Below are 14,503 nucleotides of genomic sequence, written 5' to 3'. Positions count from 1 at the left end.
GAATGGATTGATATCATGATTGAGTTAACTAAAGCTGCTGAGAGGACATATATATTGAAAAATAGGAATGAGTTCCCTACCTTCACTCTGATACCTGAATGTGACGACAGTCCTAATGAGAATCAAGAATTTAATCGGGAAAAGGATATGGAGAAGGAAAAAGATGATGAGGTGGAAAACGAGCAAGAGAAACAGAATGAAAGCGAAAAGGAAATGGCAGCTGGAAAAGAAAAGGAAAAAGTTTCAGAGAAAGAAGTTCAGAATGAAGAATATGAGGTAACTTTTAAAAATGATAGTTTAAGTACATAAAATGATTGTTTATATGGTTAAAATGATATAGGTTTGATGATGTTTTTTGGTGGTTCTGTTTTATTTGAAAACTGATACTTTTGCATCATAAAATGATAGTTTAAGCGGATAAAATGATACTTTTGCATGATAAAATGATAAAATGATAGTTTCGGGGAATAAAATGATAGGTTCTGTGAATAAAATGATACTTTTGTTTCATAATGATAGTTTTAGATTTTTGGCTGATAATGTGATAGTTCCTGTGGGTAAAATAGTATCCCTTCTGTCAATAACAATTTATATTTTTTTTAAATGAAAGCATGACAGAGTTGATACCATAATATCCACTGTCATGGAGGATATCCACAGAGATGATGAAGTTTTAAAACAGAGAGAAGAAAATTTGAATAAGGACAAAGGGAAGAAGATGGTTTCTCAAGATCCTCCAGTCGAAAAGGAGAAAGTGGTCAGAACAACAAAGAAAATTGTTGAAGCAATGTGCTCTCCCTACAATGTCAGAGCAGTAAATCTGAAAGGAAAGCTGAATAAAGAAGAGAGAGAAATAATGTACTGGTTGATGACAGATGAAGAAAGTGAATAGTAAGTTTTGAATTACATAATTATATTCTTATTCAGTTCTTTTAACTAACATTAAATATGAATTTGAAATCAGTTATGAGGTAGTTTATGAGAACGACAAGATCACAATGTTCAAGATTGACTTCCACAGCCTTGCTCCACGTACATACGTCAGGATCAACATCATAGATGCATGGGTTGTGTTCCTCAACTACAATGAAAAATTCAAATCAAAGGCATCACCGAGTCGTCTTTTCATCAACACCACACCTACGGTACAGTAAACGAGTAAATAAATAATAGTATTACATTAAAAGTTAAAATATATTTACAAAAATGTAAACATGACAGATTTACAACATTACTGCAAGGAGATCTGGTTGGACTGAAGCAGAGAGTCGAGAAAGATTTTGCTCAAACTTGAATGAATTTGTGTCAAAGATTGAAAATTTCAAATGGGAAAATTATGACCTGGTAAGTAATAATTAGATATACATTACAGAACAGGGGTGCGTTATAATGATAACCCATATTTATGTGATAAGCTAATAACCCTATCATTTTATGGGTCAAAAGTATCATTTTTACTAAAAATGATATTTATACATGATAAAATGATATTTTTCGTCCATAAAATGATATTCTGTTCTATAAAATGATACTTTTCGTCCATAAAATGAGGGTTATTAGGTTATCACCATAAATATGGGTTATGATATGATCACATCCCTTACAGAACAACATACCTATATTTTTGAAAATGACATTTATATATAATGTTTTGAAAATTAGATATTCTTTCCGATCTGGGCGTACGAACATTATTATATCATCTGCTTCAATCTCAAAATGCAAATGATGGATGTGATTGACAATTCTCTGGTTAGTGAAGATTTACTTGAGAAGAAATATGAAGATGCACCAAGTACTCTGGTATGTTTAGTTAAATGCATTCAATATTTATTAGTTAAAATGCATTGAATATAATTCAGTATGGAACATAATATAATTTTTAATCAACCTCATGTATGTTTTGTGTTATTTGAATAGAGAAATTTCTTCCGAACTTATCTTGGAAATGGAGTCAATCCATCAATGGGAAGAACTGTCAAACTGTCAAAAACCAGATACATGAATATGCCATGGCAGAACGATACAAATAAAGTTGACTGTGGAATTTATGTGATGCGCCATTTGGAGACTTACATGGGTGGTCCTGTTCGTAACTGGAATTCGGGTTTAACGAAGAAGGGAACAGAGTCTTTCATAAAACTCCGTGCCAGATATACTGAAGCATTGCTTATTGGAGATACTAACAAGAAGGCTTTTGAGACACTTACAATGATAAAGAAGAAGTTTGAGAATGACAGCAAAAAAGGAGAAATTGATGTTGAAAAGATGATTAGAGAATTTAAACCCCCTGTATACTAACTTGTATGACTTGATAATAGCGTTTTGTAATAGTGGTTTCGAATATAATCACCCAAAATTATCATTTTATCTGCTGCAAGTATGATTTTGTCATTATATAATTCAGAAGTATCATTTTATCAGTCAGAAGTATCATTTTATCATTTTATCTGCTCCAAGTATCATTTTTTCAGGTTAAAGTATCATTTTATCAGTTTATAAACAAAAGAATGATGTTATCAGCCAAAATGTCATTTTATAAGCCCAAAGTATCATTTTATCTACTGCAAGTATCATTTTGTCATTATATAATTCAGAAGTATCATTTTATCAGTCAGAAGTATCATTTTATCATTTTATAAGCTCCAAAGTATCATTTTATAAAATACCTAAACTATATCAAATGGCTTCAATCTGTCTTCTCATTGACTCTACCACAATTTCTTGAATCATGACGACCCAGCTCATGACATTTACCACACCGTCGTAGAGGCTTATTTGCTTTCCTTATTGCACTCTGCCTCTTTGCTACTTTGCCACTAGCTGATCCTTTAGTACTAACAACGTCTGGAGGATGTACATCAATTACATCAGGTACTGCCATTCCATAAAAATCCTCAACCATCTTCTTCTTTTCAATGACTGAAGGTGCTGCACAATTTCCAAATATATGCTCTTCCAAATCATCAAGACCAGCACTTAACAAAGACAAATGATCCATACTTCCTTCAGACTTTTGGACTAATCGATAAAAGTTGGAGAACAACTTTTTCTTAACTTCCTGCTTTTCATCCAAATCTGCAAGATAAAAGATAACATTATTACAATAAGTACTATCATTTCTCTGACTGAAAAATAGAATTTTTACAAATAAAGGTTAAAAATGGAACACACGTTCAAATGGTTGTTGTTCCTCAGATGGTAGACCATGTGCTGCCTTTAGTAAAGAGCTCTTCAACCACCTTCGACCAAAATATTTCTCAGGAATGAGATTAGCAGACTTATTCTTCAACAAACAAAATATATGACAACATAACAAACCAATTCTGGAAAACTTCTTGCAACTACAGTCGAATGTGTCTTGCTTACAATCATACATAACATCCAATGTTCTACCATATTGGTCCTTGACCTGATGCTTCTTGATGTTATCCTCAACAGTAGTTATAGAAACAATCTCACATACAATACTTATTTCCTGTTGTACATGTTTGAAAATAGAATCAGTGTAGATTGTAGATGCATGCTTCTCAATAGGCAATTGGGTTGACAAATCAGGAATAGTTGAGTAATCCAAGTAGTTCAATCGTGAATTGGCATTCCTTTGATCTCCCACAGCATAATTAAAGAAATTGATGAACTGTACAAGATTTGCACGTGGCTTTGTGTAGTTTTTAAAAAAGCTATTCTCCGATTCAGACATCGATGTAGTCCTAAGAAGCGACCCCATGGGAAAATCTCGAAAATAAGCAGGAACCCAGAATTCTCTATCTTCAAACATTGATCCAAACCAGTGCACGTCTTCTAATCCATACCGTTCCATTATATCATTCCATATTATATCAAACTCATCAGGCTCTAACAAATCAGACCAAACACATGCATTCAACTCTTTTTTGAAATCTTCATTACCAAGTAAAGATTTGGGCAACTTATCTGACACCTTAACCATGATATGCCACATACACCATCGGTGCCTTGTTTGTAAAAGTACTTGTTGAACAGCAAGTTTGATCCCCCAATCTTGATCAGTGATAATCAATTTGGGTGCTACCCCCATGCATCGAACAAAACAGCCAAACAACCAAGAATAGGATTCTCTACCTTCACTTGATAACAAGCCAGCTCCAAATGTAACTGGTCTAGAATGGTTATCTTTTCCAGTGAATGGAGCAAAAATCATGCAATACCTTCAGAATATAACATAAAAATGAATTATATTTATCAGCTATGAGTATCATTTTATCAGCTATGAGTATCATTTTATCAGCCAGAAGTATCATTTTATCAGCAATGAGTATCATTTTATCAGCCAAAAGTATCATTTTATCAGCAATGAGTATCATTTTATCATTTTATCATTTAAAGCAATGAGTATCATTTTATCAGCTATTGACAGAAGGGATACTATTTTATGATGCAAAAGTATCATTTTATCATTTTATTATGCAAAAGCACAATTTCTATCATTTTATCATGCAAAAGTATCATTTTATTAGTAAGAACTATCATTTTATCTACTGCAAGTATCATTTTATCAGCAATGAGTATCATATTATCAGATATGAGTATCATTTTATCAGATATGAGTATCATTTTATCAGCAAAAAGTATCATTTTATGTCTATTAGCAATTGAATCAAATGAAATTACATCTCCAAACATATGATAATTTCGTCTTGAAATAGCATCAGCCCAAAAGAGTCTAGTTAACTTTCCATGAGATCCTATCTCAATTTCATAATAGAAGGCATCAGATGATTCCTTTTGAGAACGCATATAATCAAAAATCATTTGAGCATCTGAACCATCAATATTGGACATAATATCACGATAACCATTTCTAATATCAATAATATCACATCCAACATTTTATACATGAATATGAACACAATCAATAAGCTAAATAATAGATAATGATTGTTACCTTCGTTATTTGCTACAGATTCGATCGAAGCAAATTTTCACAGCAATTGAAGAGGTAATCAATGAAAATAAGAACGCAAAATTGAAAACATCTTCCCGATCACAATTATGGAAAAAAAATCTGGAGACTACGGAATAATGAACAAATCGAAGAAAATCTGGAGATGTTGAAATAAAATAGGCGAGAAATATGGAAGATGAAGATGAGAGAATCGATCTGTTAATTGTGAAGATGAAGATGAAGGTGAGAGAATTGAGTTCAAACAGAATGAAACAGTGAATCGCGCGTTTGGAGTAAAATTCAGAAATTAAATGAAGAAATTACATTTTTACCTCTCTGCGCCTTTTTTATGAAGTAAATCTAAGTTTGAATCTCAACCACAAGATTATCAAATATGTGTAGTCCAGATTTTGTTATAGAGTTATTATATGATTTGGGGATTATGATATGATCACATCCCTATATATATATATATATAAAATTAAAATTGCTACAACACACAAATTTATTTTAAATACGAACCAAAAAATACACAAAATACATAACACGTAATTAGTTTAAACACAAAACAAAAATATACACAACATTTATAAAAACAATCAATAAAAATAGGGGAGTACAACACATTAACTAGTTTAATTTCCTTGCTGTATTCAAAATAACACTCTACACTAATATAGATAAAATATCCCTTCAAAAAATATATATACGCAGCTCCTAGATTGGCATCAATGATCGTTTTAGCTTGAAAATGAATTAATATATAATATTATTTTTAAGAGTGTACTACGCAAATAGTCCTTGAACTATGCGTTTCACATACAATCAGTCTCTGGACTTTAAAAATATCATGGATAGTTCCTGAGCTAAGGTGTAATCACATTCATGGTACTTTGTCACTATTCATCACAATTTTGCAGCAAAAATGCCCCCAAGATATGAAGGACATTTTTGGACATTCATATCTAGGTACTGATTATGATATTTTCTCTCTCTCTCTAATATTGGATATGATATTTTTATCGTTTGAATACCTAAAATGATATTTCTCACTTAACTTTTTCAATCACTTTATGTCAAATCATTTTTCTATCTCTTTCTCTTAAACTATTAGTATATAAAGTGAAATTAAAATAAAAAATATCAAGAAATTCTTAATATATTAATTATAAAAATTATAATTATAAATTTAATTGTTAAAATAATTTGTAACTAAATTTAATTTTGATTGGAATTTGATTATTTTTTAATATTGAAAATTAAAATTTTTTACTTAGCCCTAAATTTTCACTATGAAAATAATAATCTGTTGTCGCAAAATCTTATGGTTTTAACAATGAGACCGAGACTTTTGTTTCTCCATTCAAATTTTGAAATACTGACATTGATGCCAATGGAAATAAATCCGAAGTTCATATTGTTTTTGGATGGTTAGGGTATATACTAAATTAGTATTTTATAGCGCCGTTTGATTTATAAGATTATACTCATATCTCATAATTCAAATCGTAGATGGATAATCAGATGATAATTAGTCATAGTAACCCATTTAAACTAAAATAATTTCATAACATAGTCATAGATGAATTATCATATCATAATTAGTCATAACAACGGAACGACACTCATTGGACGTATAATACTAGCATGTCTACATATTCATTTATACATACATAAATGGAATGCTTTTTAGAGAATTTTATAACTTCCCCGATGTCTTGATAACAATTTATCAACATTAGATATAAACTGTGTAGAAGATTAATATATTGATGTTAGTTGATGTTGGTGTTACATTTTTAAAAAGGGTTAAATAGCCAATTTTAAAATTTGCACGGACCAAAATTTGATGAAACTTCCATAAAACTCACCCGGTTAAAAATAAAATTCCCCTCTGCCACCACACTTTCTATTTCAGAATAAATATAAATCCAAAATTTCGAATTCCAACGAAGCAAGACAAAATTATAAACAAGGAGGTGAAAAACGAAAAAAGGAGGGTAAAAGGGTAAAAACGTGAAACTACTGGGCAGTCTGAGTCACATATATGACTGTAAGGAATATATGACCCGGAAATGGAATTCGCATGCTCTTCGGGATCCTCCGTACTCCACAATCAGCCAATAGTAGGGATACACGTGTAAGGAGATATCTTTGCCGTTAGACGTCGCTTTCTCAGTCGATGAGAGGGGACAGCTGGGCGGCCGCCGCCGTGTTGATGTCGGATCCGCCGCTGCTCTTTGGTTTTCGTTTTGCCGCCATTTAAAAAAAATGTTTTTATCCATCTTTTAACCTACAGTGCCTAATTTGTCCTATATATTACCGTAAATCATTTTTTTTCATGCCTATATCTATATGCTAATTTACTTTTTTTTCTTTCTTCTCATTTTCTTATCCATTTTATTTTACACAAAAATATAAAGACACGACAATCTACAACATCCGTTGATATACTATGAATAAATCACCATCTTTTAATATTCTTATTCCAAATGGATATGTATGAATAATATATTTGAATATATCGATTCATTAATTTAATACTAACATATTGCAATAAGTCAGTTTAGAAATATATTATTATGAAAATTTGCATGTTCCTACAAATTTATGTCAGAATTTTTACAATGATAGTGTATTTCTACTCTCTATACTTTTCAAACTCTGGTTAGATTTTGCAAAATTGTACATTCATTTCTGTGTAATCTATCTCAAGTTTAATGGAGTACTTCTAGTGGGCAAATATTAACTAAATTTAAACAAGAATATTGTTTTACAAATGTTCTATAAAATGAAAAACAACACAGCAATTATTGTCAGAAGGAGGATGAAATGTCTCCACCTCTTCCATATAATTAAATATTCCTTTATAGCCATCATAAGAACTGTATTATTGTCGTAAAGGTTTAAACGACACTGACCCCTAGTGTTTCATTATGGGTATCGTGAATTGGTATCTTTAAAAATTAAATTTATATGACCAATATATGTTCATACTCATGAAATTATTTGGTAATCCAAGCACTCAATACGTCAAAAAGAGGTGGAATAAACACATATAGGCGCATGCGAAATAGAGAAAGGATTTGCATACCATTTGTGTTGGATTGGCATTTCCAATGTGGTTTGTTTGTCTTTTTGAGTGCAAAGAGAAAGTAGTGATGAGGAATGCAGGCTATATATACTGATAGACCTACTTTTGCTTATTTAATACGACAAAAGTGTATTATGCAGCAATTAATTGGCTGCTGGATTATTAATCACAGCCGTCAGACACTTGCACACTTTTTCATCGAATAAAAGGTGGTGTTGATGTGACTGACTTATCACCTCCCTACTCCCCATGCACCTATAACTTCTCATTCACTAATTTACCCCTCACGTGTCTCTCATTTCAAATTAAAAAAAAATTGGTAATCAAATAGGAATAGCGGAATAGGAGTAGTTTAATTCTTAACCTTTGTTAATTATTAGTACAATACATGTTTTACTTTGCTACTCCTATTTTCAAACGTCCATATTACGAGTAGCATTTAATATTGAAATTCGCATTTCAATTACTTCACATTTACTATATTGACATTTGACATGCATAAGGAGTATAACTATTAATTGGAGCATATCACAAGCTATCAAATAAGTATAGAGATTTGAACGTTGTAGTATAAATTTATAAAATCATTCTTTTTATGGCAAGACAATATGATTGCATAAACTTTATTATGACAAATATAGGTTGAGATTACAACTACATAGAAAAACCATACATGCAGATAAAAGTACATTTGAAATTTTCAAAACACTTCCTGTCCTAGTATATTATGACCTACTTTCTGTTTGATTATTATTGCCTAATGCTCACTACTCTAATCATGGTATATCCTTACACTCCGTTTTAAGTAACTTTTAAGCATCATCAAAATATTGTACGTCTTTTATACATGAACAGAAAAAATTAGAAAAACTGAAATTTATTAATTTAATAGTATTTCATGTAAAAACCATATATTTGACAAAATTTTATAAGTTGAATGATTACTATTATTGGTACTAATATAATAAAATTATGGAGTAAGACGTTGGAACATAAAGGAGAAAATGGTGATTGCAATTGACAGCAAATCTGTGCACAACAATCCTGTTGCTTTTTCTTACTTCCCCATTACATATCCACTCCACCCCTAAAACCCTATAATAAAACTACGCCTCATTTCTCCATTCCTTTAATTCATCACTCCCCTTTCTTCACTCTCAACCTCGATATGCCGCAGTGGCGTCTCTCCCTCACCATCTTCACCATTCTCTCCGCCTTCACGCCACCTCCTGCCGCCGCGCAGTCGCCGCTCAACCCGGCGGAGCAGGCGGCGGTCTACCGGATCCTCGACTCCGTCAGCCCCGGCACCCCGTGGCGCTCCCTCTTCCCCGACGACCTCTGCTCCTCCGCCCCCCACGGCGTCGCCTGCGACTACTTCTCCTCCGCCGCCACCCCTCACGTCACCGAGCTCAGCTTCGGCTTCGTCTCCGACTTCTCTCCCAACCCCGCCTGCAACCCTAACTCTACCCTTAACCCTTCCCTCCTCTCGCCGCTCCCCCGCCTCAGGAAGCTCATGTTCTACAAATGCTTCACGCACTCGAAAACTCCATTCCCCAATTTATCATCCCTCACCCACGCATCCTCGTTAGAGGAGCTGATCTTCATCGAGAATCCCGCCCTAATCGGTACCCTCCACGCCAGGATCGGAAACCTCAAACGACTCCGGCGGCTAATTCTCACCGGAACCGGCGTCTCCGGCGGGGTCTCCGACTGGATCGGGAAATTTGCCGATCTCGAGCAGCTTACCCTCTCGAGAAACGGATTCTCCGGCGAGATTCCGATTAGCTCCTTCCGTAACATGACGAAGCTCAAAATTCTCGATCTGAGCAACAATGCGTTTGAAGGATCTCTGCCGGAATCGATCGGATTCGCAACTTCGTTGCTCAAGGTTGATTTGAGCCACAACCAATTCTCTGGCAAAATTCCTGAGAATCTCACGTGCTTGAAGGACGTCCAGTTTCTCGATCTGAGCTACAACAAATTTGGTAACTTTGGGTTTCCTTTGTGTTTAGCAGAGATGCCAGATTTGAAGGAAGTGTATCTGAGCGGCAATTCCCTCGGAGGGGAGATTCCTGACATATGGGAAAACATGAGGGGTATAATGGGGATAGGGCTTTCCAGCATGGGGCTTGTTGGCAGCATCCCCAAATCAATGGGGGTACACCTCAGGAATGCATGCTACATAGGGCTAGACAACAACATGCTTCAAGGGGTTGTACCTCATGAGCTTGGTGATTTGGAGTTAGTGAGTGAGTTGAATTTGGAGAACAACAATCTGAGTGGGAGGATCCCTTTTTCTGCAGACTTCTTGTCGAAATTAGGGGGGAAGCTGAAGCTGGAGGGCAATTTGGACCTTTGCATTGATGAGACTCTCAAGTCTGCAAAGGTCAGTCTAGATCTTGGCCATATCAAGGTGTGTAGAAAGCCTTATGTTTCCAGAAATGCCCTTTTCCATGACAGCTTTTCTCCTACTTCTACTTTTCCATTTTTGGCTTTGGTTTTGGGTGTTTCAGCATTAATTGCGGTTTCAATGTAATACTACTACAAGAATGTACAAAGTTGCTTTAACTAAATGATACGAGAGGCTTTATCTTTATGTAATTATTGTTTAAGATTCAAGAATTTGTACCAACGCATTATTTAGCTCTATCTCTACATTATATCTATGAAATGACATCATCTATATATATTTGGCCAAAATAGTGTACAATCCACACTAAATGCTCTAAGTCTAACTAAAACATTATGTAATTATTATCAAGATTCAAGAATTTGCGCCAATGCGTTAATCTCTATCTTTTATATATGCAATATATGAAATGACATCATCTGTATATATTTGGCCAAAAAGTAGTGTATACATACCACACTGAAAGCAGTTGAGAGATCACAATGTTAAGCGAGAACCTCTGCCAAAATAAACTGGCATTTACATAATAAATATGATGTTAGATATACTAGTTGTTGCCTAGCAACATATCCCTTTTAAGAAGGAAAAAAAGAAATAAAAGAGAAAATAGGGGAAAGAAAAAGTATATAGTTTATTTTCTAAGGAACCATCATATACCCTTGATAGGTTGAAAATTTATCCCTTGGTGTATTAGAGCAAACTATGGATCAAAAAAACACCGATAATTGTTGAGAAATATGATTAGTTGTTTTGGTGATTATCCAATTCGGAATTCTTGACGGATGATTCACCATCGGGGCCGGGATCGATGTTAGCCCTCGATCGTGGCCGTGCGGATCCGCCTGTCCCGTTGGACTCCTTCGACTTTTTTCTGCGTGATTTCTTGGCTGGATCCGGGACCCCCGGGTCGGATGGCTCCCGGTTCGACTTAACACTGCCTCCTTCTGATGTCTCCCTTGAGTGGTTTCTCCTCTGCTTTACCTTGTTGGGATCTTTCTGCTTCTTCGGGGACAACTCGCCGTTGCCTTCTGCTGATTGACTGTGCCTTGATGATCTCGGCACGTCCGGGAGATCAACACTTCTATTACTTCTCTTAGTGCTTGGATCTATCAACGAATATTGCTTGTTAAGACGTTTTTCCTCTCAATCAATTGAATCTCTTAGTATGACACATGGTGACGTGTACATAAAGTTATGTTTTTAACGTGGTGTGCAACATTCACGGCCCAAATAGAAAAACTACTAATGTTGACATGGTGCATTGCACAACATAATAGACCTAATAGATCTCATTGCCACCAACAATATCATCAAATATATTCAAAAAATTATGCAAATTAATACCTTCAGAGACCCATTTAATTTCAGGCTCCCCTTTTTCTCCACCAGTTGGGGGACCTAAAGGTGCAGAATGCAGGCCTGGAGATCCACTGAATTGATTCATCTGAAAAACAAAAAATCATTTCTTGCAATAATACATAAATAATGTGATATTTTTGTAATAACCCCTAAATAATATTACTAGAATATCATAATTAATTTATTACCCAGCTTGGGGTATCAACAGCAGGTCCATCCCATCCAATATGAGCTACATGCTTTACATCTGTGGGTAAACCAATTTGTATTTCGTCTTCTTTTTCTTCCTCTTCTAATAAAAAATGAAAATTACGATAATGAGTAAAATAAAATAAAAAAACTGTTATGATATAAAAGAATGCTAACCAAAAATCTGGGAAATGTACTTGAAGCCCAACATGAGCCAAACCAACCCCTTTTTTGTGAGGAAACTCAGCTTTTTTTTTCTATCCCATGTAAATACAGGAGAAAATTCACTCAGAAATCGATCTTCAAACAAAAATTAATAATAAAAATAATAATTAAATGAAGATCAAAGGAAAGAAGAAGCTCGAGGAAGATCAGAGAAAACACTCTAACATCTGAATTTCCTCTTAGGGTGGTTTGACTCTTTTTTTTTTTTTTTAATTTAATTTAATTTCCTTTTGGAATAAAGTTGATAAAAAAAGGATAACTGTATGTGGAAAAAAGAAGAAAATAAAAGAGGGGTTCCACAATAGGAAAAGACGAAGGTGTTAATGCAAAATAAACCTTTCATTTTTCAGTGGCGATGAATTGTTGAGATCCCTCGAAAATTTAGGTGGGAATTAACTAAATCTAAAAATAGGATTGTTTGACAGCGTCAATTCCATATTGTTTAGTGCCATATGTAGTAACTGATAATGCTAGTTTTTTTTTAGAAGAATTCATTTTGAATTATTTGCTCTATTTCATTATACTCCTGTCTGCGAATATAAATCTCGTTTTTCCATTTTAGTACTTCCTCGAATAGGAGTCCCGGTTCATTTTTATTATAAATTGTAGTAATAGATTTCTACATTCCACTAATACATTATAAACAAATGAGACCCATATTCCACTTAAGTTTTTTTCATCCATTTTTCTTAACATTTCTTAAAATTAGACTCCTAATGACGGATGGAGGGAGTAGTTTGAATAGGTATAAAATCACTTTTTAACAATTCGGAAGCAATCATCAACGTTGATATCTAAGAAGTAGTAGTTAATAATCATGGTATGCGTTTTCCTTGTACACTCAGGTTCGCCATTTGCCACTGGATGAGCTGGAGCTAGTAGCATCACTTCGTGGAGCAATTTCAAGAGTAAACTTCTTGTCAACGAATTGATTTCAATATGAGATAAAATCTTAATTTTGAGCATCTAACTTTTGTTAGTATTGGGCTGGGGATTTATTTTTCATTTGGGCCTTACTTTTTATAAATGGTTTTAATGGTGATGAATTAAGTATTGGCTGAAATTAATCGTTGGATCGACTAATTCATTCACTGGCCGACAAACGTACGTGGTAATTTTAGAATTTTCCTAATAAAAGGCGAATGATAGATTGAACATTACATAGGATGCATGTATATTTTTATTAAATTATATTTTCTAAAGTACAATTTAACATGTTATGTTCTTCAAAAAAAAAAAAATGATTTTTGCGTGCTATTTTAAGATCAAAACAAAAAGTCTAGCTGAGAAAGTAAACAAACGAGGAGAGCTTCCTTTTTAAATAAGAATTATATCCTAAATATGTTTTTGACGTGAAATATGATATAGAATATGTTTGTCATGCTATATTTTTGTTTTGTTTGAACCTATCTAAAGTGGTCTCGTCGTACATGTTTAATCGAATTCTGATTCCATTAGGCTCGTAGACCCTACTCGGACTAATGTACACGTAGTAGATCGGACGCTATCTTTCAAGTTGATCGTTCTAGTTATTTGTAATGTGCCCGCATGCCCGGTCATATATGTACGGTTGATTAATCCTCTATAGGCCAAAATGATTTAAAGAGAAAAGTTGTTGTTCTAATTTGGGGGGAGATGGAGATGACCGATTGCTGAAGAATGAGTAAAAATGTAAAATAGAGTTGGGTTGGTTATTAAATTGAGAATTTGGGTCACTCCAATTATTGTAGTTTTGGTCAATTTAACTGAATGATTACTCACTGCAAGAAAAAAGAGGTTTAATTGTTAAATGGTGCAGAAAACATTATGGAAAGAAAGAGGGGAAGAAATAATTGTGTAGAATAGGATAATAATTTCATTGTATAAATCACTCTTTAAATAGGGATTTCAAACAAGTAAATATGGTGTAACTGTGCTCCAAGTATTCTTGGGCACCAAACTAATTTATTTCTTAGGCACCAAGCTAATGTGTTTCATGTCCTCCAAGTTAATATCTTTTCCTTTTCTAACACCCCCCCTCAAATTGAGTAGTGGTGTCTCCAATACTCAATTTGCAAAGAATATCTTCAAAAAACCTCTTGTTGACTGCCTTTGTCAAAATGTCAGCAAGCTGATCTTCTGAGTGAACAAATGGCAGCTCTACAATGCCTCCTTCAATGTTTTCCTTGATAAAGTGTCTATCCACCTCAACATATTTGGTTCGATCATGTTGAACTGGATTCTCTGAGATGCTTATTGCGGCCTTGTTGTCACAGTATAGTCGACACTTTATGCTAGGAGCTAAGCTGAGTTCCTTCAT

The 14,503-nt window shown here is 34.0% G+C and overlaps 4 protein-coding genes across 4 annotated transcripts; 2 read left to right on the top strand and 2 right to left on the bottom strand.

The window, feature by feature from the left end:
- Positions 1 to 1,695: 1,695 nt before the first annotated feature.
- LOC125218361 lies at positions 1,696 to 2,359 on the top strand. The gene is made up of 2 exons (XM_048120018.1): positions 1,696 to 1,803; positions 1,921 to 2,359. Exons 1-2 carry the CDS (start codon positions 1,720 to 1,722, stop codon positions 2,299 to 2,301), a joined length of 465 nt encoding a protein of 154 aa, XP_047975975.1. The 5' UTR covers positions 1,696 to 1,719; the 3' UTR covers positions 2,302 to 2,359.
- Positions 2,360 to 2,686: 327 nt separating this feature from the next.
- Positions 2,687 to 4,242, bottom strand: LOC125220139 (protein FAR1-RELATED SEQUENCE 5-like). The gene is made up of 2 exons (XM_048122277.1): positions 3,175 to 4,242; positions 2,687 to 3,078 (listed from the first exon to the last, which is right to left on the bottom strand). The coding sequence occupies exons 1-2, from the start codon at positions 4,181 to 4,183 to the stop codon at positions 2,690 to 2,692; spliced, it is 1,398 nt and encodes a 465-aa protein (XP_047978234.1). The 5' UTR covers positions 4,184 to 4,242; the 3' UTR covers positions 2,687 to 2,689.
- Positions 4,243 to 9,171: 4,929 nt separating this feature from the next.
- Positions 9,172 to 10,622, top strand: LOC125224375 (piriformospora indica-insensitive protein 2-like). Its single transcript, XM_048127768.1, has one exon. It carries the CDS (start codon positions 9,190 to 9,192, stop codon positions 10,555 to 10,557), a length of 1,368 nt encoding a protein of 455 aa, XP_047983725.1. The 5' UTR covers positions 9,172 to 9,189; the 3' UTR covers positions 10,558 to 10,622.
- Positions 10,623 to 10,862: 240 nt separating this feature from the next.
- LOC125220900 (CRIB domain-containing protein RIC6-like) lies at positions 10,863 to 14,503 on the bottom strand. Its single transcript, XM_048123032.1, has 5 exons — positions 14,280 to 14,503; positions 12,157 to 12,236; positions 11,979 to 12,082; positions 11,776 to 11,875; positions 10,863 to 11,537 (listed from the first exon to the last, which is right to left on the bottom strand). The coding sequence occupies exons 1-5, from the start codon at positions 14,501 to 14,503 to the stop codon at positions 11,173 to 11,175; spliced, it is 873 nt and encodes a 290-aa protein (XP_047978989.1). The 3' UTR covers positions 10,863 to 11,172.

The sequence above is a fragment of the Salvia hispanica genome, chromosome 4, assembly GCF_023119035.1.
Source record: "Salvia hispanica cultivar TCC Black 2014 chromosome 4, UniMelb_Shisp_WGS_1.0, whole genome shotgun sequence".
In the NCBI taxonomy this organism is placed as follows: Eukaryota; Viridiplantae; Streptophyta; class Magnoliopsida; order Lamiales; family Lamiaceae; genus Salvia; species Salvia hispanica.
This window is presented reverse-complemented; position numbering and strand designations above follow the sequence as displayed.